This window comes from Apostichopus japonicus, chromosome 23 (assembly GCF_037975245.1).
Source record: "Apostichopus japonicus isolate 1M-3 chromosome 23, ASM3797524v1, whole genome shotgun sequence".
Taxonomy (NCBI): domain Eukaryota; kingdom Metazoa; phylum Echinodermata; class Holothuroidea; order Aspidochirotida; family Stichopodidae; genus Apostichopus; species Apostichopus japonicus.
In genome coordinates this window covers 17,716,001-17,742,837 of record NC_092583.1, presented here as the reverse complement: position 1 = coordinate 17,742,837, position 26,837 = coordinate 17,716,001, and the positions used below count along the sequence as shown (strand labels likewise).

The 26,837-nt window shown below is 37.0% G+C and overlaps 1 protein-coding gene across 4 annotated transcripts in view; it reads right to left on the bottom strand.

Moving 5' to 3' along the window:
- Positions 1-26,837, bottom strand: part of LOC139965033 (myosin light chain kinase, smooth muscle-like) — a 116,341-nt gene that overhangs the window by 49,614 nt on the left and 39,890 nt on the right. For all 4 annotated transcript variants that reach the window (XM_071967197.1, XM_071967194.1, XM_071967195.1 and 1 more), the window contains 5 exons: positions 24,344-24,547; positions 22,922-23,263; positions 19,374-19,526; positions 18,302-18,431; positions 3,448-5,395 (listed from right to left, as the gene is read on the bottom strand). In XM_071967197.1, the coding sequence (XP_071823298.1) occupies positions 3,448-5,395; positions 18,302-18,431; positions 19,374-19,526; positions 22,922-23,263; positions 24,344-24,547 (2,777 nt within the window). The remainder of the gene's footprint in view (positions 1-3,447; positions 5,396-18,301; positions 18,432-19,373; positions 19,527-22,921; positions 23,264-24,343; positions 24,548-26,837) is intronic.

The window sequence follows — 26,837 nt, the reverse complement described above, 5'->3', positions numbered from 1 at the left end:
ATGTGATAATCAACGCGCTTTCGGTTATTATGAACGACAACAATACAAAGTTCAATTATGCGTATCAGTATAAGGACAGATAACATTATCTATGTTGTTAATGTACAACAATATAACACTATACAATTACACAAGGAAACCAGCCATCCTCATAGCTCAACTGTATAGCTTTGTTTACCATTCAAATTACACTCTGTAGCAGTATATAGTACGTGTGACATATTGAGATAGGGAGTGCCCAATGCACATAAATATATAGTCGTGTGTGTATTGTCTATCATCTCTTCCGTGTGCATTAGATGCAATGATATAACAATGACAATATAACAAATAACATGCAATATTACAATGGTAAATATATATATATATATATATATATATATATATATATATATATATATATATATATATATATATATATATATATATATATATATATATAATATATATATTAACAGCCCTTGTGAGCCCCATAATGTTTTGATATCTTTCGTTGGAAGTATCAAGAGTGGTGCATTCTAGTGTGGTTGTGTGATTTATAAACACAAAGAAATATTAATACTATTTGATTATTGATACGGAACTGCATGGTTAATCACACATTCCTTTGCGTCTTGAAAAAACCCCTGTGCAATTGTACTTTCCGAAAGATGAAAGGAGTTTTCCAGGTCTTAACGACTGAATTCTGTAATTGGTGATTACATTGGCTTAACTGGTAGGGACTCTCTGGGCGTTCCTGTTTAGTAACTTGAATATCCTAACATATTGACTATAGTAAACACACAATTTGCTTAACAGCTTCTGTGGTACACAAAGCCCTATTTGCAGCATTGGGACCATTGTAGGTTTTGTTTGTTCTGAGTTGCTGTAAATGTCTAATACTGATCACTGGTGCATCGATGTGGACTGTTTGATTCAAAACATCTCTCTATAGTTTGGAGAGCCGTCTGGGTATAAAGACTGTGCGAACCGAACTTACATTCCTTTCTATAACAGAATGGACTGAACAATATATGTCCGAGTGAAAGATGGATTGTGAAAGACAAAAATACAACAAAGAAGCGGTATTGCAACAGGCATTTGATTGTGAAAATTGGTAACATTAATTTAATAGGAGAAAGTAAACAAATATTATCTTGGTTCAACTGTCCATGTTCGAAGATGACGGCATGTCTATAACGACCCATCACTCAAGTAAACTAAAACCGTCAGTAGAAATGGTCAGTGAATATGACCAGCAATCAAGAACTTTCATTTCATTTGGTGAGTAAGTTTAATTGCTGGTGTCGACCGGGATAGCTTGAGATGTATAGATCAGTCTAATGGAAAGGAGAAATGGGCGGGGAGGGGGAGTGGGGAGGGAGAGGGGGAGGCGGAACATCCCAAAGATTTCTAATTTCCTCCTAACAAACAGGAAACATATAGCCTTATAGTATCTTCTTATACTGATTAAGTCTTTGTTAACCAATTATTGTTCTAATCGTTAATTAATACACCAAACTTAGGAACACATGTATAGAGGGTCATCTCCACGGATTGGTCAACATTAGGTACGGATAGGGCGTAGAGGGGGGGGGGGGGGGTGACAATGTATTTTCTTCCACTAGTTAGTCATTTTGTTAGGCATTTTTAGTTATTAGACGTGATAACACGATAAAGCAATAGAGTAGAAGCAATGGATCTATACCATAGTAAATTTATATTGTCCAATGTTACACAATGTAGCCTAAAGTAATCGATATAGTCCAATGTTACACAGTGTAGCCTAAAGTAATCGATATAGTCCAATGTTACACAGTGTAGCCTAAAGTAATCGATATAGTCCAATGTTACACAGTGTAGCCTAACGTGATCGATATAGTCCTATCCTTATGGTTTGATTTTCAATGGAGTTATACTATTCTGATTTGTCCTTGTCTCTCATTCACTAGCAAACTTCTCAAACTCATCTATCAATGGCCGCCATATGCGTTGGATGTGGTCCACAGATCGTCACAACATACAAGGTCTTAAATCAGGCGCGGATGAATGGGATGGGTGAATACACCCACCCCCACCCTCCCCCTTCAACTTCATTAAACAATATAAGTAGTTATTAGCACAACCATTTAATTATAAACCTAATTTATTGCCCAGATATGCCTCAGATTGCACTAATTCAAGTCTCAAAGTTTAAATTTCTGCTGTGTGCTCACACACTGTTTACATGAGAGTCTGCCTCAACGACCCCAGGGTCACACCCCTCCTTTTGTTAAATCATTTTTTTAATCCTGTATACTTCATTGTTCATTAACTCTGCAGAAAACGTAATGAGGTGTATATCAAGTCAATGTGAGAACTCGCTTCAAATATAGATCAAAAGATGTGTCATGCTCTCAGCTAGCATACATGCCAGTTATGTTACGTCTAATCCTGATCCATGATGTAGGCCTATAAGGGACGTAGTTTGATCAAGTGTAAATTTAAAGTTTGAAGGTGTAAGATTGTTAATGACAGGTCTCTCATATTGCGCATTGAGTTTTACATGAATACAATACAAAGCGATGAAATAATGTTGTAAATGTATTGACTCGTGCCTATACCCATTAGTTCATATATATGTTACCAAGCTAACAGAAACGTTCAAAGGTCATCGCTATTACCACAATTTTTATTATTTTATTATATTACTCAGACATGTCTACTTGAGCTCTTCTCGGTGTCTGGGAATAATTAATATGACCAGGACCCTAAGAGAAGCAATTTTGAAAACTTCTTACGATTAATATTTTTTGATATTCATGACATTTAATAAGTGTAATATGTAATTGCAAAGTAACGATTGCATTCAAAACGTTACAAATGGATATTAGAACGAGGTTAAAGATAAACTTCATTCAATGTAAATTAGTAACCAAGACATATGCAAGACATATACAAAGTAGAATCTAAAAATTGAACAGTAAAGCAATTCGAAAACATTTATTACTGTAGAATAATAGTACTTAAAAGCATATAAAAAATAAATAAATTTGCAGTTTGTGTGGGTTAATTTGGTCTCGTTATAGATAAAAATGAATTTAAGAATTACTACCATGAAGCATTGTACAAGTAACATCGATCTATTTATGTACAAAAATAAAAGAAGAAAAGGAAGGAAGATAGGTAATGGAAGATCAACGTTTTGTTGTTTTAAGCAGTAGAAATCAAAACAAAATTAACCAACTTTGTGTTAATATTTTAAGCTGAAGAATGTTAATGAGATAACAATTAGTTAACAACAGAGAAAAAAAGCAAAAGAGAACGGAAACTCAAAACATTAAAAATGATATTTAAAATGGTTTTGTGCGGCGATGAAGACGAATTAATGTTATAGCGATGCATCAGTGCACTGTTACTATAAGTACTGGCCGGTGTGGTGAGTTTATTGCCATTCCAAGCGAAGGAAATGTTTTCATGTTTTCTTACCTTGAATAAGAATAAGTTTTCCACTACATCTGGCTTTTCCTGCAGAGTTTCTAGCTTCACACATGAAGCTTCCTTTATCTGATTCCATGACTTTGGGTATTATAAGCGAAAACCATCCATTCGGGCCAGACTGAAATTTATAACGGTCATGGCCTTCTAAAACTCGTTTTCCATCCTTATACCATAAAACCTCTGGTTTGGGATAGCCATCGATTTTACATTCAAACTTAACCTCGAATGTTGACGGTAATGACACCTCGATATGATGGAACTTTTGTAAGAATACCGGTGCTTGTGCGACCTCCTGTTTGGCTAAAACATTGTTGTTACCGTCGTCAGGTCGCTGGCCAATTCTCCTTGAGTACGGAGAAGTGGATCTAGTGCCTCTTTTGTGAGACAAATAGCTCTCCATTGCGTTCTGCTGTGAATGGTTTTGTGGTAATGATTGCATAGGTGGCTCGTGACTGTCACTCGAGCAAGAAGAAATCGAGCTTAGTTCCTCTACCAAATCAGCTCTCGTTCTTGTTGACTTAGTTTCAACGTTTACACAGCCCTCCTTGTCGTCTACCGACAACAGTAGCTTAGTACCGACGCACTTACTGCTGCTGCTGTCGCTGCCAACAACACTAATCCCTTCAGTGATTCTTAACTCAGCTGCTGTCACTGCTGCTACTGATGATGATGAGGATGATGATGGTACAGGTGGTTCTGAGTTCACCTCAAAGGATTGCGAAGTTTGTTCAGATAAGGAGATAACGTCTCTTTGTACATCTAGTTCGCGATCGCTTGTAGTAGATATCAAAACATTCTGTTTGTTGAGAGAACCGTTGGTAACGATTCGCTCTTTGCCCTTACCTCTCTCGGTGTTCCTTAAAAGGTCAGATTCCTCTTCCCATAAATCTTTGCGTGAGCGAGGAATGTAGTTTGAATCTTCTAATGTTTCCTCCTTTGACAGAACATCTCCTCCACCACCTTTCGGTAAATCATAAAAGTCGTCTTTGGCCTCAGAAGGTTTGCTTAGAGAACTGTTAATTTGGCGAGATCGTGACTTTAAACAACCTGCTTCCAAATCAGATGGGACGACGCTATCTTTAGTTGGCGATTTCGGACGCCGTTTAAGTATGGACTTCAGTGCAGGAGGTTGTTGCTCTGACGCTGGTAAAGGTCCACCTTTTGTTCCCTCTGTACCGATCGATCCCCTCTTGTTAGACCCTTTCTCTACCTCTTCATTCTTCATGCCCTCCCTGGTAGAATAACGATCTTTGGCCTCGGTTTGATCGGCAGCAGTCGTTGACTCCCCATCGCACTGGTCTGTTCGAAGACTGAGCTGTCCCGTCTCGTTAGGGAGATGACGAATAACGGACCTTTCTTCATCAAAATCTTGAAATCTTTCTTCAAGAGCCTTCACACCGGATCTTACCTTTCTGTCACGTGCATCTTTCCTTTGAGATTGTGAGGTGTAGCTACTGGTATTAAAACCGTAACCCGCAATACTTGAAACGGCTGTTCCTATTCCATGCGAACTGTCCTTATTGATTTCTTCTTCTTCTAAGCCACTTGGTGGGCTTCGTTCATCAATCGCAGTCCTTTGTTTCTCTCTGTGGACAGTAGGGTCACCTTCGTTGGTTATTCTCTTGCTAGTTTCAGCAGAATGTGCTCGTTCATTCGTATTAGTCAGTGAGGTTTCCAAACTCTTCTTCTTCTTCTCAGCTTTATCTTCTTCGTGTTGCGATGTTTGTGTATGAGAAGCTGTCAATTCTTGCTGCCTGTTCTCTGGTTCTTCTTCTTTATCTGACGACTTCTGATCGTCTCCGGACATTATGTCAGTTGTTTCTTTCTTTTCGGATGAACTGTCAGGTGTAGTGGGCGAAACGTTTTGTTTCCGTTGTTGAGTGGCTAGCCGTAAAATGCTCATCCTTCCAATTGCACGAACAGCATGAGTTGTTTTCTGCAAACAGAATGATCAAAATAATACAAATAAGAAGACATTCAGCTTGAATTTGTTGTAGTTTTCGATGCTCAACATTTGGCCCTCGGTTAAAGGAAGACAAAGAGTGTGGAAACATAAATTTTCGTTGTAGTTCACCAAAATCTCACGAGAATAGGGTGATACAATAACGATTGCAAATTAAGAGATTAAGGGGGGGGGGGGGGGAGAACAATGAAAGCTGTAAGAAACTTCTACACATATGGACACAATAACACACCTTCTTCATCTGTTTACTGCTTGCAAACTGCTAATATCCCTCCACTTACCTCCCCCCCCCCCAATACACTCTCTTTACGGATCAAAACTGAGACTCAATCTACGTTTGGCATTTATTTCGCAAAAAACATCTAACATTTTGTGTTACTACATGGAGAGAAACGAAGGTAGACTACGGTGTGCAGCTTCTAGAGTGATGGTCCATTATGTTGTTACTTTGCTGCTTGCGAAAGATTATGTTCATTACAAGTATTGCAGATGTACAACAGAAATATTAATATTAGCTTTCTCCCCCGATAATCGAGATATTAAACCAAATATAGAAACGTAATTAAGTGAGCTTTCTCCCCCGATAATCGTGTGAAATGCTTCAACTTTTCATCAAGTCTTAAGTGACTCTTCAACAAGCGGAAGTGAAAAGTTATCTGAAAAGCACAGCTACTCTAAGGTTTATATGGAGAGAAGTTATAAACATAATAAACATCGGAACGTTATTTATGAGGGAAACGTGCCGCACCTCACAGAAATGACTGCAAAGATCCTCTCAAAACAATCTTTATTACCCGTTCCGTTATCAAAAGTGACGTTAATGATTCGAAGGGTAGACGATCTGGGCGAGAGAAGTAAGGGCAATGGGGAGGGGGAATGGGGAGAGGGACATCCCCGTTCCCCTCCTCATGTGGGCAAGAACTTTTCTAATTTTGATCAATCGAAACGGTGAAACTCAAAACAGAGGGGGTTTATCTGGAATTGTGAATAACTCTGTAACTCATGTAAGCGGAAATCGCTCGAAATAATGTATCGTAGCCATTGAGAATATGTAAGGAGCCTGTGGAAATAATGTATTGTAGCCATTCAGAATAGGTGTAGAGCCTGTCGACTATAATACTGTATCGTAGCTATTAAGAATATGTGTGGAGCATGGGGACTATATTAATGAATCGTAGCTATTAAGAATATGTGACTCCTGTCACAATCGCTCACTGATTTTGACAACATAGGATGGGGTTTGGGAAGGGGTTGGGGGTCGGTTCATCCCTATTCCATAAACTTTGAAGTCGAATATTGGACATGAGTCGCGTTGGATTATCCACAATGTAAACAATGCACGGCGATGTAAAATGCAAATCAATGAATCATAAAGTAAGACAATGACTTTCTTTCTCTTAAGCTTTGACAACGAGCCAAGTGTCACCATGTACAGACATAACATATTAACCAAATCTCTGAATCTCGCTGAAAAAAAGACATTTGTATAAAACTGTGTTACAACAGTATGTGACGTCGCAACATATGATTCTTACCGCGAAGAACACCCGTCACTACTATTATTATTAACAGTATCATATTTTCGTTCTTTAACAATTTTCATAACAGTTGAAGCTTGGGCCTATTCATACATATATTATTGTATAACCTAAAGCATAATGCCACATCGCTCTTCTATAGATCTGGCACAAATATACAATACTCGAACAAGTTGATGTACGTCATTGTCATATTAGAAACAACGTAAGAAATAAATCACATTTTGGTCCGCGGTTCTGTAATGAAGGGAAAATCCCACACTCCACTTTAGTTGTATGCCCATCCCTTCGCAGTTAGCACGTTTTGTTATTAGTAACGACAAAATGTGCATACTGTACATATGCGTTAATGGTTACGTAAAGTATCGTACACTTCGTACTTAGTACCTGATTAGGTACCAATGGACGCCCTCTGCATCAGAAGTCATTCGAGACGGTACAAGGCGAGTACGTACCACACAATTAACCAGGATCCAGAGATTCGTGGAACGTGAATGTACGTACGTTCAATCCCTTGTTATACAGTTTTTACAATTCACGCCTTTTTTCCCTTTACGTCTTTCCCTACGTGTCTTCCCCTCCCCTCACCCCCTCCTCATACCCCTCCCCCTCCCCCACTCCCTCCCCATATCCCCCCCCCCTCCGCCTCGCCGTGCAAAGTACAGATGCACACGCAAAGTGGAAAGAGACTAAAACATGAGAAATGATTAAATTTGATAGAATCAATTAAATTTGATAGAATCAAGTAAGAAACGAACCTGCCATGCTCCAACTACCGGCTCATCCCATCTGGAAGGCATTATGACGATCAAAAATTATTAATCCGAACTTCCAGTAAAAGTATGATCGACAAGATAGAAGTTATCGTTTACAAGTTGATTAAAAGTATTACATTACGGAACAGCTTATCACCTCAACTTATCAACTACTATTTGTTTCTTGTCCTAGCCTGTCACCATTACATCGACAGACCATATAAAGAAGTCAAACTTTAAAACGAGAGTATTCGTGAACAAATGAAGGACGCCTTGTTCTGTTGGACCCTTGTACCAATCATGGATCCATCTGTTCATTCGATTCTTTTCCTTTTTACTACTGAGTGTACTTTTGCAGTGATTTTCATTCAAAGAAACAACAAAATAACCGGAAGGCCTGTGACGTCATCTAATAGAGCCAAGTGAGCGCCTGTCTCTTTGAGGAGGGAGTTGCTATGAAAGCCAATTGATAAAGTCGGATAAGTATAATAGGCGTTGAAATCAAATCCTTGCTCTTTATATACTTTGAGACTTTAACGAGGTATTGTTCATAAGTTTACTTTCAGAACAGATTTTAAACAATGAACATTGAAAGAGACCCCAAGCGAGACCAAAGAAACAGTAAATTATTTGGTCCCAGAGCTGCTAGGAGGTATATTGTTGGTGGGGAGAAGGGGGAAATGTCTACACCATTACCGACTAACACAAAAGAGTTGTTTGTTAATACCATGGAGGTTTTACCTCCATGTTAATACCAAGATAGACGAAAAGACGAAAACAACGAACTCCGTTCTAAGCCTGACTGAGTCCAAGGATGGAAGTAATATGACTTTGTCACAGTAACTGGACTTATATTATTCAATTTCCTTTTTCTGATTTTTTTTAAGGCATTCGTAATCAAAACCAGCAAAACTGTTCAGCATCCGGCAGAAAAATAATTATTGGAATGATTTTGCTATCTTTCTTCTTGTTCATGTTTCATCCGATCTCAAAGAAAGGATGTTTAGACTACAGCCATTATTTGTGTGCGATACACAATCAACTATTAGTATTGCTGAGTAGCATGTATTGGCCTATTATCTGTCTTGGAAAGGTGCGGGCAGGGGGTTTGACATAGTATCACTAATTGTACCGTACACCCCTCATTTGGAATTGTGGCAAGCTCAAACCACAGGAGGGTTGTGGGAAATCCATTGGCCCGCCTTATTACCCCGTGCAAGTTTGTTTAGTTAAAATGTTAGATTTAAACTTTAGATGAAAACATAAGAAAAAGCACAGAACCCCCTCCCCACACCCCCTCTCTCCCTCTCTCTGCAAGAAGTAAAAATGTTATGTAGAACTATTAGAGCCCAGTGGATAGCAGTATAGTATCACAACTAAATGTTTGGCAACAAGTGACAACAATGATTGGAATATTAAGAAGGAAAACTGTTGCACTTAACCAAAGAAAAAACTCCTTTAATGGTTTCTTGGAATGTGTGACAATTTTGTAAATTATCGCGTTTTTGCTGAACTATAGAATATAAGTGTTACCCTCAAACCAGCAAAGTGCAGCAAGGAGACCATGAAAGGGAACCAACCGAGCCTGATGGGTGGGACTCCTTAACAAATTACATCCTCTCCTCACACAATCGACAACCTCTCGAGTATGTACTTGAGGGGACAAAATCTTTCTTGAGTGGGACTTAAAAGTTAATCCCATTTTAAAAAAAAGTAGGGAAGGTCGGTCTTTTTCGTCACTAAAACCTCTAAATGGGTGGAAAAGAGTTGGTAGCAAACAAACGGCCACACAAATCCAGGCTTTACTTAGAAAGGAAATGAACACAAAACAGACACCTTTCTTGATGCCAGAGGCTATTTTAAGAAGTTTTCGGTGACGGTGGAGGTAGCAACGTCAAAATTGCAACAGCTGCTCAGTTATCTACAAAACGTAAATAATTTCGTGGAAGTGTTAGCAGCGGTCTTATATGCTAATGTTTACATGACTTGCTACACGGCTTAAAGTAACTTCAGGTTGTAGCAGATTGCTTACTGTTTAGTGCCAGCAGTTCCAAGATGTTCTTAATATCTTCAACATTCGCGGAAACAAACCGTCATCGATGGCGCTTCTTCTAAAATTTCATTTCTAAATGATATTCGTATTATGGTTGTATACTTTGCAGATATGTTTGAAATCAATTTAGTTGAACTATCAACAATAAATGAACCCATTCATGATAGACAAGTGGTTGGCAAGGTGATAACAGTTCTGACTATCAATAATGTCTACATACTATTCTACAATAGAATCGGTTTTGCTAAATACAATAATGTGCTTTTGCATATTCATGTTACAGAGGGCTGCTGCTTACAGTTGGGACAAGTTTTCTATACTGTACTGTCATGTCCCGCTTCAGAGCACTCGTAGCGTTAGTATGAGCAGTATGAATATCATGTTTCTATCAGATCAAGGTTAGGAACTGTTTTTAATATAAATGTGAGTGCTTTGAAGCATGGAATGGGAGTACAGTTTAGAGAGGTATTAGCATTAAACAAATTTGCTGGCTTATAACAATTTCATTGCAGATGTGCACAGACCTAAGTTGCTTTACATACAATAGTCAAGACGAGAGATTGTTTTGCCATATTCTGGTTATTAGGGTAATAAAGAGATATATAAATACATCGTTGATAAGGGTAATAAACAGCTATTTAAGTGCATCGTTTTGATGGTGTGTGACGTGAAGAAAGTGTGGGGGGGGGGGGTGATACATTACATGCGCACATGACACTAGTTATTTCAGTGCATATGGCGGTGGGGAGAGGGGGGGGGGTAAGAGCTCTCATACGATACAATTGAGATTGAAACCTTTTCAATCAAATATCCTCCTCATGCTAGCAGATACTCATCCTCGACCAAAGTATGTATTTAAACAACCAATGTATCAACTTATCCCCCTCTTGAGGATGAAGATGGCCTCCTTTGTCAACATCTCAATGAGCCCTCATTACCCACGAGAGGACCACGATACAATAATACGGGTGACCCCATGACCTTTGAGAGGACTATGGTATAATAACAGGTGTAAACAACTCCTGACCCATGAGAGGACTCGATATCTGTTTCTGTTAAAATAGTCTTACGATGTCAATATAATGTCATATATGCCCCCAATCATCATGACGTCATAACACTATGACCACTACTTCATATCATTCATTACTGGCATCATTTGTGAACCTATAATTATAAACATACATAAATGTCTTTAACTTAATCCTAATGCCTACTTAGAGTATAGGCTATCCAGAGCATACCTCCAGTTTCGTTCAATACGGAGACACTGGGAAGAGACTTCACGACAATTTTACTTCTATATTAGATCCCGATCATTTTGCTTTTGTTGATTTAATTAGATACTTTAGTAGGTGGATACTGTTATGAAACCACGAACCCTTGAAAAATCACCGAACATTCAAGCTATGGACGCCGAATGGGACAAAAATTAATCTGTGAGCCTCAGAGTCGAGAGTCGTGCTGAGATTTATAAAGGAAGAGAAAAAGACAGAGCAGACGGGACAAAAGAACAAGAAATAAAAGGAAATAAAAAGGAACAACCGGTTCCGATGTGGCATGTTGACAGGTGATTAAAAGCCCACAAAATCTATGAATTGTAGAGCCAACCATTTACTGATGGGTGAATGAACAAATGTTATCCCGATGTCAAAGCATTTAAATCAGGGGCATTATTGGTGTATTATTCGGATATAATGACATGGTAGCCCTTTGTCTCTTGTTAAACAGTTTTCTAAAACATCTTATCAACATTACATCTGCGTGAATTGTTCCATTTTAGTTTGCTCCTGATTAAGGTGTCTGAGATTCAACGAAGAAAACAGAGCGTAAGGCGGTGTTTGTACATAAATGTATTGCATTGTACATCGTAGGCTAAATAGTTCACCTATATACAAACACGCATTACGCCTATACTGTATAATATAGGAAAGTTTACACTCCAATGGCATGTTTGTAGTCGATGCGAGTATAATATTCAAATTTAAAAGACGTATGCCGGATCAAATTTGACTCCCGAATCAAATTTGACCTCCATTAATTTTGTCTATAAAGGTACACTATGCCAATGCATCCATACGCAATGCTGCGTAACAACCGCCGTTTCTTCTGATCGGGACTCAGTTCCGGATTTGATTCCATGCGATGCGACATTTGAGGTACAAAGTGCATTGATTACAAATTGCATTGATTACAAAGTGCATTGATTACAAAGTGCATTGATTACAAAGTGCATTGATTACAAAGTGCATTGGTTCCCTGAATGGCGACATACCGTGGCGGTGAATTTGATCTGGAGTTAAGGGGACTTTAGTATGATCAACACTTTCACCAGTGGAACTTTGAAATTGCTCCAACTACACTGGATTTAACTTTACACGTCCCAAGTCCCAGCAATACAGGTTGCTAAGGACAGTCACGTGATTCAAGTAGAGTGGCGGTAAGATTTATCAATCAGCATTGCTTACGGTATATTTCATGTTTCTGTTTTTCCGTACCCTGATGAACTTTGTCAAGAAGCTAGCAGTTGCATTCAACCGTTCACATTTTGCCTTCTGTTCTTGGTACAAAGTCGAACCAAGGATGGACATATAGGCACTTGTAGAATGTTGCAAGAAGGACAAAGGTCATTATACTTGATATCATTGTCCGTCAAGCCATCGGGGTGTTGGCTCAGTCTATTGATTTTAGATGCTGTGGCTAATAGAAGACAACAATCACATTGTAAACAACCAAAGGGCTGTGTTATTAGACAAGCAATAATATTGATTGATCAGTATAATGGTCAATTGATTGACTATTTACAATGCAGTCGCTTTGACGTGGCTTGGTTCAATATATTTATATAAAAAGCAAGAAGAATAATTGAGATTCGCTGAGGGGACTTTTCATGCCTCAGATCCATAAAATATTTTACGTTGAATGATACAATGTCATCTATGTAGTCTTTATAATTAAAAGGAAGCTCTCTGAAAATAACACTTTTAACACAACACTTATTTACTGCTAAAACGTCTGTTATTTTGACGTAAATGTATAAAATATATGAGGTTTTCACGTTTTGATATGGCATGTAGAATATTTTTTACAAATTTCGTTTTGAAGAAGATCTTAGTAGGATCGAAAAGTCAGGTCGTCTAACTTTCATTTATGATGCATTCAAATCAGTTATTTATTGAGTTTGTGTAGGAATAACCCTCATCAAGTGGAACAAGACTCTTAAATCTAAACCAATGTAACCGGCGAATCTAATTGAATAATTCGTATAGTTAAATATTGTCACTTTAGTGAAGCAAGAAGGCAGGCCTTTGAGATTTTGATATAATTTATAGAAGCGATCGAACGATCGTATAATGTGTTTGTAACCTGTGATCCAACTACAATGCACTCACAGTATACCCGATGGTAATTGTTTATAACAGAAATCATCTATCCGCTATAAACAAAGAGAACGGCCTTATTAACGCCCCAGATTTGAGGCATTAATGTATTTCAATTAACCAGGGAGTAAGAATACATGCCTTCAAGAACCCTGATATAACATAGGAGAGCAATATTGACAACACGGTCATTGATGTTATACATAACAACTCCCTGGTTATACATAAAATATAGAGAAACAACGCACAATATACTTATGACAACAAAGAACATGTACGTTAATGGATTGCAAGGAAGCCCATACCGATCATTGTGATCTAACCATTGTAAACATCTTTCGTTGTGTTAGCCAGGAAGGGAAGTTATAGCCTTCCATTTCACTATTAACCCTACATAATGGAAGAAGAGGACAGTCTTGGGGCTTCAGTCTTCGGAGCTAAAAAGAGCCAATAGGTGAAGGATCTGGGATTAGCATTTATCAAGTGATGAAAATGTAGTTGGGACAGATAGACTTAAATTAGGAGATTAAAGTTAACAGGAGAAATCTGTAAAAGACATTAAAATGATGTCTTATACTGCGTGACATGGTTGCAAAGGAAACCTTAATCTGTCACAAGGAAACGGTACAAATATCTCCAGGTTTGCTTTGTTAAACATAGGGAGAGGATTTACCAACGTTTGAGTATACCTTGAAATCCAAATGAAGTATGATCTTTTTTTAAAGTTTCAGTTGTCACTTCAAAGAGGTTCAATATCCTCATATTTGAATTTGGTCTATGTTATTCTCTTATTCAAGAGACAAAGTTTCTATGTAATACTTGCTTTCGAATTTTTGGTACACATTGTGCTTTTCAATGTATACAGTCTATATTGTTGCGTTGCGCAACATATTAACAAACCTATTGCGTTATTTAATTCCCCGATACCTTAAAGGAAAATAACAGTCTTTGAGATCAATTAGAAGTTTTATACAAGTACATACCCCCAATGCGAGGGGCTGCGTGCAGATATTACGCAGCTTCTTCCACGAATACGATAAGTAAAATGTATCGCGATCAAACATCAATATATGGAATTGAGCAATTTAACATTACCATAAACAAATTTATATCAAAGTTACAGTAAATTGAAAGGATAATATGGGATCCAAATAAATTTCATTAGTCAATGTTGTAAATAGTCTAAGTGCTAAGTAACACAGGTTGTAAACTGTAAAGTTAAATGTTCAGAAATGGTTTGTGAAGATGTATATATTCTATAATCGTGATTCTCGGCTATTAAATTGTTGTCCTCTTTTTAGAACCATGTTTCTTTGCACAGACAAGGACATGTTTGAGCCTATACTTCATATACTTAACATTTTTCTAGTAGTTAATTGCTTTAACAGAGAGACTAATGCGCTTCCAACAATAGATAAGAGCAGTGTGGTAGGCGTAGCTACAAAATTTTCAAGGTTTCCCGCCAATTTTATGTCAGTAGTATAGACTACCGCAGCTGTTGTCTGCTGGTTTATTTTGTCAGGCCATTCCGCACCATTGGTGTCAAATTGCAAGACTCTTTACGATGATAATTATAGAATAACATGGCCTCTGCATGTCTTCATTGAAACCTCGTAATGTGTCTTGGAGACTCATTCTATTATATAGTGATTATTGTCGGCGTTTTAAGTATTTTCACGAAATAGAGAAACATTATCGAATGACCCTATATCAGCAAAATACATGTAATTGCTTGCACACCAATAAAGGAATGTGCTATTGGGAACACCTTCATCTGTTGTTGTTGTTGTTGGTCTTGCAATAAACATTCCATGGCATATGCATATGCATAAGAGAGGAGAGTGTGTGTATGTGTGTGTGTGTGTGCAGAATGTGACCCGTGTGTGAGCGAAAATGAGAGAGTGAGGTGGAGAGAGAGTAGGGACGGGGAGCGGGGGGGGGGGACGAGTGACGTGCACGGAATTTCAAAGATGAGGGAGGGGTGGGGGGGGGGGGCTATAAATACTCCCGACTGATTTAGGTAGGGGCATGTACATTTATGAAAGAGCTTCCTTGGCCCGAATGAGTGGTCTAAATATTCGACTGAATGTAAGCAGTCCCCATTCTTCATGTTTTGCTCCCGCTTGACAATGGAGTTGAGGGTACATGGGGTCAGTGTCTAAGGCCCTGTTGGTTAGGGCGAACGCATATAGCGGGAGGCCCGGGTTCGAAACCCGGTGGAGGCTATTCGGTAGAGTTTTGTCAAGGTAAAATCAATTTAGACTATAGCCTAGGCTAAAGTTAAGCAATGGCAATATTACAGCATTTATTATCTTGGACATAAGTGAAGCATCCGATACATTTTACCACAACATCCTGCTTTCACGTCTTCAAACTTATCTTGGAATTCAAGATCTAGCCCTGAATTGTTGTCACTCTGTATATCTTTCAATTAGACCTCAGCATGTCCGAAATGTGACTTCAAACATTTAATCCTCTAACATTGTCCGTACTTGTTCACTTCATATTAGAAATATTGGCAAAAAAATGTTACACCAATCCTTAAAGACCTGCATTGACTTCCTGTAACTTATGGAATTGTTGTCAAGCTAATGCTGCTTATCTACAAGTCTTTTCACAATGTGGTGCCTTTATTCATCTCTGATATGCCTCAGCAATAATATTCCTCGTAGTTCTCGTTAAATGATAGGTAACTTCTCAGGGAATCTAAATCCAACCATTCTGGTGAGGGGGGGGGGGGGGGTGGTCTTCTTCAGTTGCTGCACCGCGATTGTGGCATATGTTAACATTTGAAATCAAGACGGCTAAGAATGTCTCCTGCTGTAAAAAGAAGCTGAAAACTCACCGTACGCAACAAGCTTTCACAGACACTTTACATTACGTTTGGAGGAGTTCATTGGTTTTTGCGCCTTGAGCGCCCTTTTCTGGGTGGATACGTGTGCATTATTAATCTTTGTTATTATTTATTATTATCATGTGCCTACTATATAAATACGTCCAGAAAGGGCTTTCACATCACATGCGAAGATTTTACAAACTTTTCCCGAATTCTTCGCAATATAGAGATGAACCTTGGATGAGTTACGATTCCCATCAGGCAGTGATTGCAGCCAAGTTTAACAATGGGAAACCTTTGCAAACAAAGATTTCTTGGTTTTCCTTTGAGATTTGGCCGAGTAATTACTCAGAGTACAATAGCCAATGATAAGAATAGTTGCGTGTGCGGTATTCCTGTTTCCCTATTCAGAACTTGTTTTCTAGACGAGTACCTTTACCCCTATAGAACCCCAGGGATGAATAATTACCCCTTTTAATGAATATAATCTGAATAATTGAATCGTCTACAAAGCTTTTCTTTCAAGTGTGGTAGGTACTCAGCGCCTCATTATTGGATTAAACAACCCCAAGAGGACTTCTACCTCTTTCCTTCCTTATAAGAACACTATTGTTGAAACTGTTTGTAACTGTACGATTTTTCGTTTGTAACTTTAAATTATGCGCTCGTATTTTTTTAAAGACTGTAGTTAGGAAAGTTATTTTACTGGTATCTCAGGTCAAGCTGTAGGCTTATGCATACTTTGAAGGTTAAACAGTTAATATTAATACAACGCATGAAAGCTTAGATTAAAGGAGAACCATATTATAATTAAAGGATTAACATTTAAATTGGTCGTTCTCCCTTAATTAAAAGGTACTTTACAGGAATAATAAAAACTAATATTTTCCAGTCTAAATATTCATATTGTTTCTTTTGAGTTAAAAGATTAGCTTATCTTTCAAAACAACAATCTAATTAATAAACCAATTTAACAGAAGCAGCACAACGCATGCGCAATCGATGCAGCCACCGTTTGGAGAAGTTGTTTCGAGGCTAAAGGTATACACACCGGCGGCTGAAGTTTCGTGTTTAACAAAACCGCTACTAATTGTGTGCATATGTGGGTCAACACTACATCATAATTGCACTTTGTATTATGGATATTTTTTTCTTCAAATGTTGTGCAATTGTATGAATGCATCTGCCAACAGCATATTAAGTCATGTTTTGATGACACTTGACCCCAAATAGTCTTTGTTTTTACTTTAAAATGTACAAATCATTTATCCACTGTTTAATCTTACATATAACTTGCTCACTGATAAACTTCTAAACAAAGGAAACATTTACAACTAAAGAACCATGTTCCAAAATTTATAAAATTTCAATGATAATCAACATTATTAATATGAGAAGAGGAAAACAACACTTTTGATAAAACATTTGATAATATGATGACGTCAGAGACCACCTTTTGTGGTCTATTGTCTGGAGCAAATGAGCGGTTCTTTGTTTACAAGAAAGTTTAAATTCATACAAGCATATCTATATTAAAGAACACATTATTGAGAATATAGAGTTTCCAATAAACAATGAAGAATATTTCCTGTTCCATTATAGTGTCACATTTGCTGCTACCGTAATGTGCCTTAATTTAGTTACAAAGTGAGGGCGCTACTGCCTTTTTCTAATTTATAGAATGAAGTTGTTGTAGGTAATGGTCCAAACCACTAGCTTTGTTTAGAGACACGAGTCATCTTCAATAATAAAAGTGTATTATGATGTAAGAAAAAGCACACACAATATTAAAGTAATATTAATAATCAAATCAGACAAAGTAAATACAACTTAACCTTAACGTTTGTTAAACTTACATCACAAACCAAAATGGAAAAATGAATTTATTATTCCCGTGAATGGAAGTTTGTAAGTAAATGTTGTCGTCTTACTATAACCATCAGGAATTTGATGAGACTCATTTCAGAAACTGCGACCATGGGAGGGGGGAGGGGCTAGATATAGATATAACTGTTTCACGGTGACTTCATAATTAATGATTTTGAGCTGTGTATAAGTATGTTAAATAACTCGTAATTACGGGATTTAACAAACTTAGTAAAAATCTCAGAGTGTGACAACTGTTCGAAGTATATTGACTCCAAACTATTACTAATAAAGTTACTTTTTATATAAAATAACTTGGGTTTCTATGAAAAAAAAAACACAATAATGGTGAAACGTTTAGAGCAGCACAAAAATTGTGTACAAATAGTTTGTACACAAATTTTGTACAAAAATGAAAGCAAAATTACAGAGAAACCTGGAAACAGCTTACCTGCCACCGTCTTCTGGCTACAAACTTTTTCAGACGGTTTGTGGAAACTTTATTTTCTACCACGCTCAGTCTAGTGTCGCGAGTTGTTAGCCATGGATGTTGCAAACATTGTAAAGCGGTCATGCGCCCTCTATAAACAAAGCAGATTAAAAATACTTTTATTAATGACATCACATGTACGGATCTCTGGTAAATGCCCTTAGAGTTAGACTTCTACCTATCCAACCATCGGGAAAATATATATACATAAAAATGGAACTGATGGGACAGCACCTTCATCGTGAATATTTGGAGTTATTGTTGTATTGTTTCTGATGCTTGGATGTTACAAAGTAGAAAGTAGATATGGTTATAAATCGAGAGGACTGGAGGTGGTTTACTATTTTCAGAAATTCGTTCTTCGAGTCCTATATTCAAAGAGAACAACTTCATACACATTGGATACTAACATTAAATGTTTATGAAACGATACACAAACTCTATGAGAACAAAATGAATTTTCTTTTTACGGAAAAATGTATAATTATGAAAGTTGAATGAAATTCATCGTGTTTAATACATTAACTCGAATCAGTTGCTAAAGGAGTGACGGAATGAGGGAGTGGGAAGCTAGCCCAACAAAACGTGTATTTCATCCCCCCCCCCCTTAAATTTCAAACTGTTTAGATATTCAACTACGCACACACCAAACAACTTATGGTTTAAGAGGTGTAAGCCCTTCAAAAAAATACATCGGACTTATTTTTTTACTCGAATGTACTCAGTTTCTCTGTTAATGATTGACAAGTTTCTACAGATAAAACTACAAAGCGCAGACTAGTGTAACTACACGCATGCGCAAGACGCTACAGACGCATATGCAGGTTGGGTCTGTTCATCATATACTCTCTTATTAACATATATTTCTGTCCACAGTTTGCTGCTCTATCCATCTCCGAGGGACCTGGTAGCTCAGCCCATCTAGTCTAATAATGATCTAATAGACTTGGTTATACTTTCAACTTTTTTAAATAGCGATTTAGATTATGAAAAATTGTAAGTTGTAAAAGGAATCAGTAAAAATAAAGCTTACCCTTTCTTGAAAACAAGTAACTGCTCGACGAACTTTTTAGCATCTTTTGAAATATCGTCGAATGACTCGTCTTCGAAGTCCCAGAATCCTTCGGTGACGTTATTCAATGTTTCATTGTCGTCATCCCCCATGAACGGCGAGAGACCACTCAGGCTGCAGGAAGAACAATAGGCGATTGTCTTACTTGAGATAAACAATTATAATGTGTCGTCTTCCCCCATGAACGGCGAGAGACCACCCATGCTGCAGGAAGAACAATAGGCGATTGTCTTACTGGAGATAAACAATTAAAATGTGTCGTCATCCCCTATGAATGGCGAGAGACCACTCAGTCTGCAGGAAGAACAATAGCCGATTGTCTTACTTTTGATAAAAAAAAAAATATAATGTGTCGTCATCCCCCATGAACGGCGAGAGACCACTCAGACTGCAGGAAGAACAATAGGCGATTGTCTTACTGGAGATAAACAATTATAATGTGTCGTCATCCCCTATGAACGGCTAGAGACCACTCAGGCTGCAGGAAGAACAGTAGGCGATTGTCTTACTGGAGATAAAAAATTATGTGTTTAAATGCAGCATTATCTGTAGAGGTTCGCGGGTTTTATTTTGTAGTACATTATCGGGCAAAAGTTGATAGCTTCCTGAGAAATTTCAGGGTTGCATTGTTTGGTTATTACGTCATAATTATTGTCCAAAATAAACAGAAAGTGAAAGAATTGTAACGCACGCTTTAAAAATTTTAAACTTCAAAGAGAAACATTTGATTATCATCCTCAAACCATTTTCCATTTCAGTGGCATTTAATTGTCTAACCTTACAACTCCTGAATGTCTGAGAATGTACGTTTGTTTGGCCAGTGCCGTTATGAAAGTAATTTTACAAGTCATTGTTGGCCTTTAGAAATGGGACAGCTTGTCATAATGCATGCTTGGATGTCAGATATGAAAGGGAAATGAGAGAGACAAGTTAATTAATTTGAGATAACAGTGGGTGGGTGAGGAATGAGTGGGGGGGGGGTGAACCGTTCACGCCTCTCTTGTTCTTGATTGACATTCATCAAGACGGAGAAAATCCCGACAGAAAAATCCTTATAAGTAAAAATGACAAGAAGAATGCTTTTCTGATGTCTTTCTGATGTATAGCGGATTCCTATCGTTCTTGTAAACAACGAAGTCGAATAATGAGCGAATGGGGGAAGTTAACTTGGCTTGTTGTACTTGGTAATAAGACGCATTCAATTTCTGATGTATGCAGGGTTTTGGACGAGACTGTAAACGTCTCACATAGTCCTGAACTTAAACTCATACATTGTTACTAACTACTAGTGAGATAATAAATCAAGCTGAAGCACCCAAGAGGGACCATTTCTTGCTTTTCCAAATTTTATGTAAAGAAACCCGGGAAATTTTAAAAATAAGTATGAACATAACTCTCCAAAGCTGAGGGACTTCTATTTTTGGCGTATAATTACACATTTGGCAAGAATCAGATATTTGAAAGTTTTTATAATAATACATCCAAGAAAAGGATTAATCTTATGCTTGCACGAATGGTTGACACTGATTGGACGGAACAACTAATATTTATGGATTTGAATTGAAGACTATTATCAGGGGAAATTCGGTGATGTCATTTCCAGAATGTAATCAAGTTTACCCTTATATTTCACCCGACTTACTTTTATACGAAATGAATTAAAAACGAGAAGGTTTTAATGATTTTTTACAGGATTAATTTTAGACTGGCTAATCGAAATTTTGGAAAGATTTTTCTTATCTAATAGAGAAGATACTTTGTTTGACATAAATGTACACAAGGATCAAAGATTTAAAACAATAAATCAAACAAATGTGATATTTGTTTTAAAAGTAGGAGCCAAAGCTAAATATTTTGAAAAGTAACATGTTTTCTGAAGATGTGAAGCATTTATTGTAACATTAATGTACTACATTATAATACACTAAACACTAATTTTCATATCGTTGTTATCATGTAAGATAAAACATATGCTAATTGCCAATGTAATTATCACAGTCATTTCATGTTAAATAAATGATATATACCAAAGAAGTATTCATTGCTGCGTTTTAAATTTGTTTTAGTTGAAAATGAAAAAAGAAATGATTTCAATCTGTGATTGTTCAAGGGTATCAGATTGATAAAAATTAAGTTTTGAATCAAGATTAAAATCAGTGTCAAGTCGTGATATCGTTATTGCTCTGCAAGTCGCAGATTAACATGTGAAAGTTATGACAGGGAAATGGGGGTGGGGGGGGGGGAGTCAATAGTTTTGAATGTAATCCACGTAGGAAATGCTTAAAAGAATCTGTATACGGTTTCATTCCAGAGTGCTAATTCCCACCATTAAAAAAACTCATCCAGTCTCTCAGAGGTTACCTGTGTTAAAAGGTAAAGTTGTTTGTTGAAGGTGTTTAGCTAAACGCCAAGATATCTTCACAGGGAGATGTTAATTTATGCTCCAAATGAAGAGTCGTCGACTGCGTGTTTGTTTGTTAACTGGATCGCAATGCTTTGTATTCTGAGCATGTAAGCAGTAATTCTTATACAGTTGCAATGGTAATAAGTTGCATGGGCCTTGGTTTCCATGGACCTAAATAGTCATAAGTACTGGCAATAACTTCTACTACGACCAACAAGTTGATATTTAAAATGGCCGACAATATTTCAAGAAGTTGGAGGTTCCGATCACCTGACTAATTCTCAGACCTTGAGCAGTGTTGAACTATACAGTTAAATGTCTGGCTGAAGAAATGTTATGAAAGTGTCTGTAAATGATCGATAAAACACTAGGAACTGTTATTTGACTTACTAACATACTTAGCGGGCAATACTTCATTCAAGGGTACCGTTGTTATTAATTTATTTATCAGACTCTCTCTCTATATATAGCCTACTTTACTACAATGTACGGTCACAACAATATAACAAGTTAGTACTTAACATATTGTTGTTTTCGTATGCGGATAGAGTTGTAAGGCGATGGGGTAATTACACACACTCTGTGTTACAAGCATACGGTTAGGTTGCAGCCAGCTTGAATGGTTATACTTACAGGGTATAGTAACCTGAATGGTTATACTTACAGGGTATATCAACATGAATGGTTACACTTACAGGGTATAGCAACCTGCATATTTATACTTACAGGGTATAGCAACCTGCATGGTTATACTTACAGGTTATAGTAACCTGAATGGTTATACTTATAGGGTATAGCAAATGAATGGTTATACTTACAGGGTATATCAACCTGTATGGTTATACTTACAGGCTATATCAACCTGAATGGTTATACTTACAGGCTATATCAACCTGTATGGTTATACTTACAGCCTTACAGGCTATATCAACTTGAATGGTTATACTTACAGGCTATATCAACCTGAATGGTTATACTTACAGGCTATATCAACCTGAATGGTTATACTTACAGGCTATATCAACCTGAATGGTTATACTTACAGGCTATATCAACCCGAATGGTTAAACTTACATTCTATATCAACCTGAATGGTTATACTTACAGGGTATAGCAAATGACTCCAACAGCCCACATATCTGTACCAAATCCAATTTCCTCATATCTAACTATCTCTGGAGCTACAAACTCTGGCGTTCCAAACATAACTTTCAGGTGATCTCCTTCTTTAAACCTCTGCGCAAGACCAAAGTCTATAATCTTGATGTCATATCCGGTGTTATCGAGACACATGATATTTTCAGGTTTCAAGTCAAGGTGAAGTATGTGATTTTGATGCATATGGCTGACACCAGTGCATATCTGACGCATAAAACTAATGCAATCACCCTCTGTTAATGTGATATCGTCTCCTGTAATACGCTCAAAAAGTTCACCGCCTGTAATGCTGAAAAGTAAGAAAATAAAGTGGATTTTCATCATTGAAAATATAAAACAAGTTCTAAAGTTTAATGATGATCGATTGTCAATTAGGCAATCTAGAACCGTTCGAAGAAGAGACATGACGTCACTTTAAACCCCTGCGCATTTTTGTAACGCACGATAAATCCCAGGTACGTTGTTTTAAGCTCATATGCCAAAAATATGTACACTGTAGAGTCGTATACACGCACACATGATGCAGAAACTGCGGTTCTGGCTTATTTGAAGAATCGAGCGCCACTGAATTCATAAAGAAACTGTATCCATTTATTGCACATTTACGAAGGAAAGGGGAATGCTAAGGAATGGGGGGGGGGGGGCGCATATTAACGCAAATTTCGACTCTTTCTCAAGTAGGCTACCCCTATTTGCTTCTTACATATTTCACGACAAGCACACATCAAACCCTATGATATTGACAATAAGAATAGTTAAAATAGTCTAATTTTCAATCATCGTTTTACAAACAATAACATCGACCTTGGAACAAATGGATTAGGAAGTTAAGCTTATCCTATATTTACATTTATATGCTAATTTGTCAAGATACAGCTATATGGTTGTGTGTCATTACTGAAATTAAAATAACTGAATATGTATCCATATACCAACATACTAAGCACCAAGACCTCAAGTTTTTTCATCTCTCAAGACAAGTTATAATGTGGCAAGTTGCATTTCCTCAAGAAGTACGGTATTGCATGATACTGCATGTGATGCAGTATTTCTCGGGTTAAGGTTAGGGTTAACCCTAACCATATGAGGTTTCCCCTGTCCACAAAATACGTCATTCATTGGGCTGTATCATTCATGATGACATTGCTCGACATATTAAACGACATGTACAAAACGGTTCTTTTTCACAAATACTGTCACGTGAGGATTGGCTGATACTAAGCTTGTTTGTCATTACTGAAATTAAAATAACTGAATATGTATCTATTCCAACATACTAAGCAATAGTCTATTAATACAAGACACCATATAACAGCATTTTTGGCGTCCAATAAGCGACGTATTTAAACCTTATGAATATTCATCTCACCATTCCATGACCATGATGGTTTTCCGGTGGGTTTGGTATGCTTCTAAGCATCTTAATAGAGTTGAATGCTTCAATCGACTCATAATATCCAATTCCCTTTTGACAGCATCTTTGTCCTTAGATCGCAGAGTTTTGATGATTTTAGCTGCCCAAACATTTCCATCTTGTTTGTTTCTGCATTTGTAGACGGTTCCGAACTTACCACTGAGGATAAAATTAGGAAATTAAATATCATATGAATTATGCCACGGACGAAGTCATGTTAATTATGCCGAGGCCGAAGTATACTAGTCCCCTCGGTCCATGAAAACAGCACGATAATATCCTCTGGGTGTGTTTCCCTGGATTATATGCCGCATATTCGTCCACTCTCTCCGTTTACCGTGATGTAGAAATGTAAACCGTGATGTATCATGTCATTAATAATTAGCATTGTACCATATGTTATCACTAGCATCACACCGTGTGTTATCTCAGTGTGTATGATCGTTTTATAATTTGTCGTGTATCGCATCGCATCGTTCATAATGAATTATATCATTTAATATATATAGTATATAGTACCATATCATATGGCATGTTATCGAACATGATGGTGTCGTATCGTGAGATGCAATAGCAATCATATATAAAAGCCTGCTTTCTGACATATCGTTTATACATTGTATCATTCTTAATAACATGGATGAGTATACGATGTACGGAGTGGCATGACAAGGTGTAAGACAGTAAAATATCATAATTTATATTATGTATATATTATTCCATGCACCGTATATTATCGTATATTATATCGCAGGGTATCTTGTGTCAAATAATATATTGTACCTTATATGGTATTGCACAGAACATTAAAGTTGTAATCATACATGATACAGTATTTTGAGTATATCTTGTTTCGGGTGGACTCATTTTTTAAATGATTTATCATTTTCTTATAGATATTTGAATATGAGCAATGAAAATCAATATGCCTCGTACAATGTGGTGTAAGATTTATAAACAGGATTTCGTAGGTTGTTAAACAGCAACCTATATAAAAATAACATTCGGTCCATTTAGTATAGAACTGAAGGCCTATATCGACCAAACGAAAAGAAAGCAAGGCTTGGAAGAACACATAGATTTCAAAATTAATGTTGCGCAGGTGTTAATCAACTATGTTAGAACCCATGAGAGCTAAATTCAATAGTATGCACGTCACTGGTATATATTAACTGAGTTAAGATGACGTCAGCATACGACAATCTATCACATATGAATTCCTCAGAACAGATATTTCCCAATCTTTCGGTAACATAAATTTTTATACTTCTCCGAGAAACCAGCTACAAAAATATGGGTTAATCCCCTGAGAATCAATGTTAGCTTGGCCTAATTTGGTGTATTATTATTCATATTTCACTCAAGCCTCTGTTCGATGTGAGATTTTGAAATTACTTTCTTCATTTGTGCAAAAAGCTGACAAGGTCACACGGATGCATATTCTAAAGGTAAAACTATAAAGCGGTCAAAGAAACACATTGTTAAGTTAGTTAAAACAGAATAAAAGTATAAAAAACTGTCGACCTTTCTGAGCCCGCTTTGTCGATTTTGGAAGCATGTCTGCTCATCATTTCAGGTGAATTCCAAGATTACTTTCTTTTCATAAGTTCTTCTTACAACTTGCGTACATTTTTGTTTTCAATTTCTTGCTCTGAAGTATTTTATCGTGTACGGGTACTTAATCTTTGGACCAAAGTCCAGGTTTGCATTTAACGTTTATACTTGGAAACACGAGGATGGTTAACTCAACCAGTTTCTCTGTAATTCCTCAGACCTCTTATATGCGTATTAGGCTACGTGTATAGCTATCATCAAGATAATTTACTTGCCAAAGCAAGGTAAGGAACACAGTCATCTTAACAACATTACGTGATAGATATTCAATTATTTTAATCAAATGGTGATGTCATAGTTATAATTGCTGACGTTAATACCACGCAACTAACTTTCATACGTTTTGATATTGTGTACCGTTCAGCCAGAGGTATTAAAATAATATAATTTAATAACACTGCGTATCACATGCATGCACAACTAAGTGTGAAATACTAATGTATATTGGTCTCAGTGGTCATTCGAGCTAGGATATTATTCTCATGTTTATGGCATTTATTCTTGTATATATGATTCAATAATAATGACAATGAGCACACGGGCAAGAACAAGAAAGGTACAGGAACTAGTATATACACAAGAAAGAACAAGTAAAGGTACAGGAACTAGTACATACACAAGAAAGAACAAGAATTCTCTATGTTCTCTTGTACATTTACCCACATCTATTGTCAAATTGGATACTTAAATACAAGAGATTGAAATAAAGTCTTAAGAATTGAATTGAATTGAATTGAAAAGGTACAGGAACCAGTACATACACGGGCAAGAACACATAAAGATACAGGAACTAGTACATACACAAGCAAGAACAAGAATAGGGTACAGGAACTAG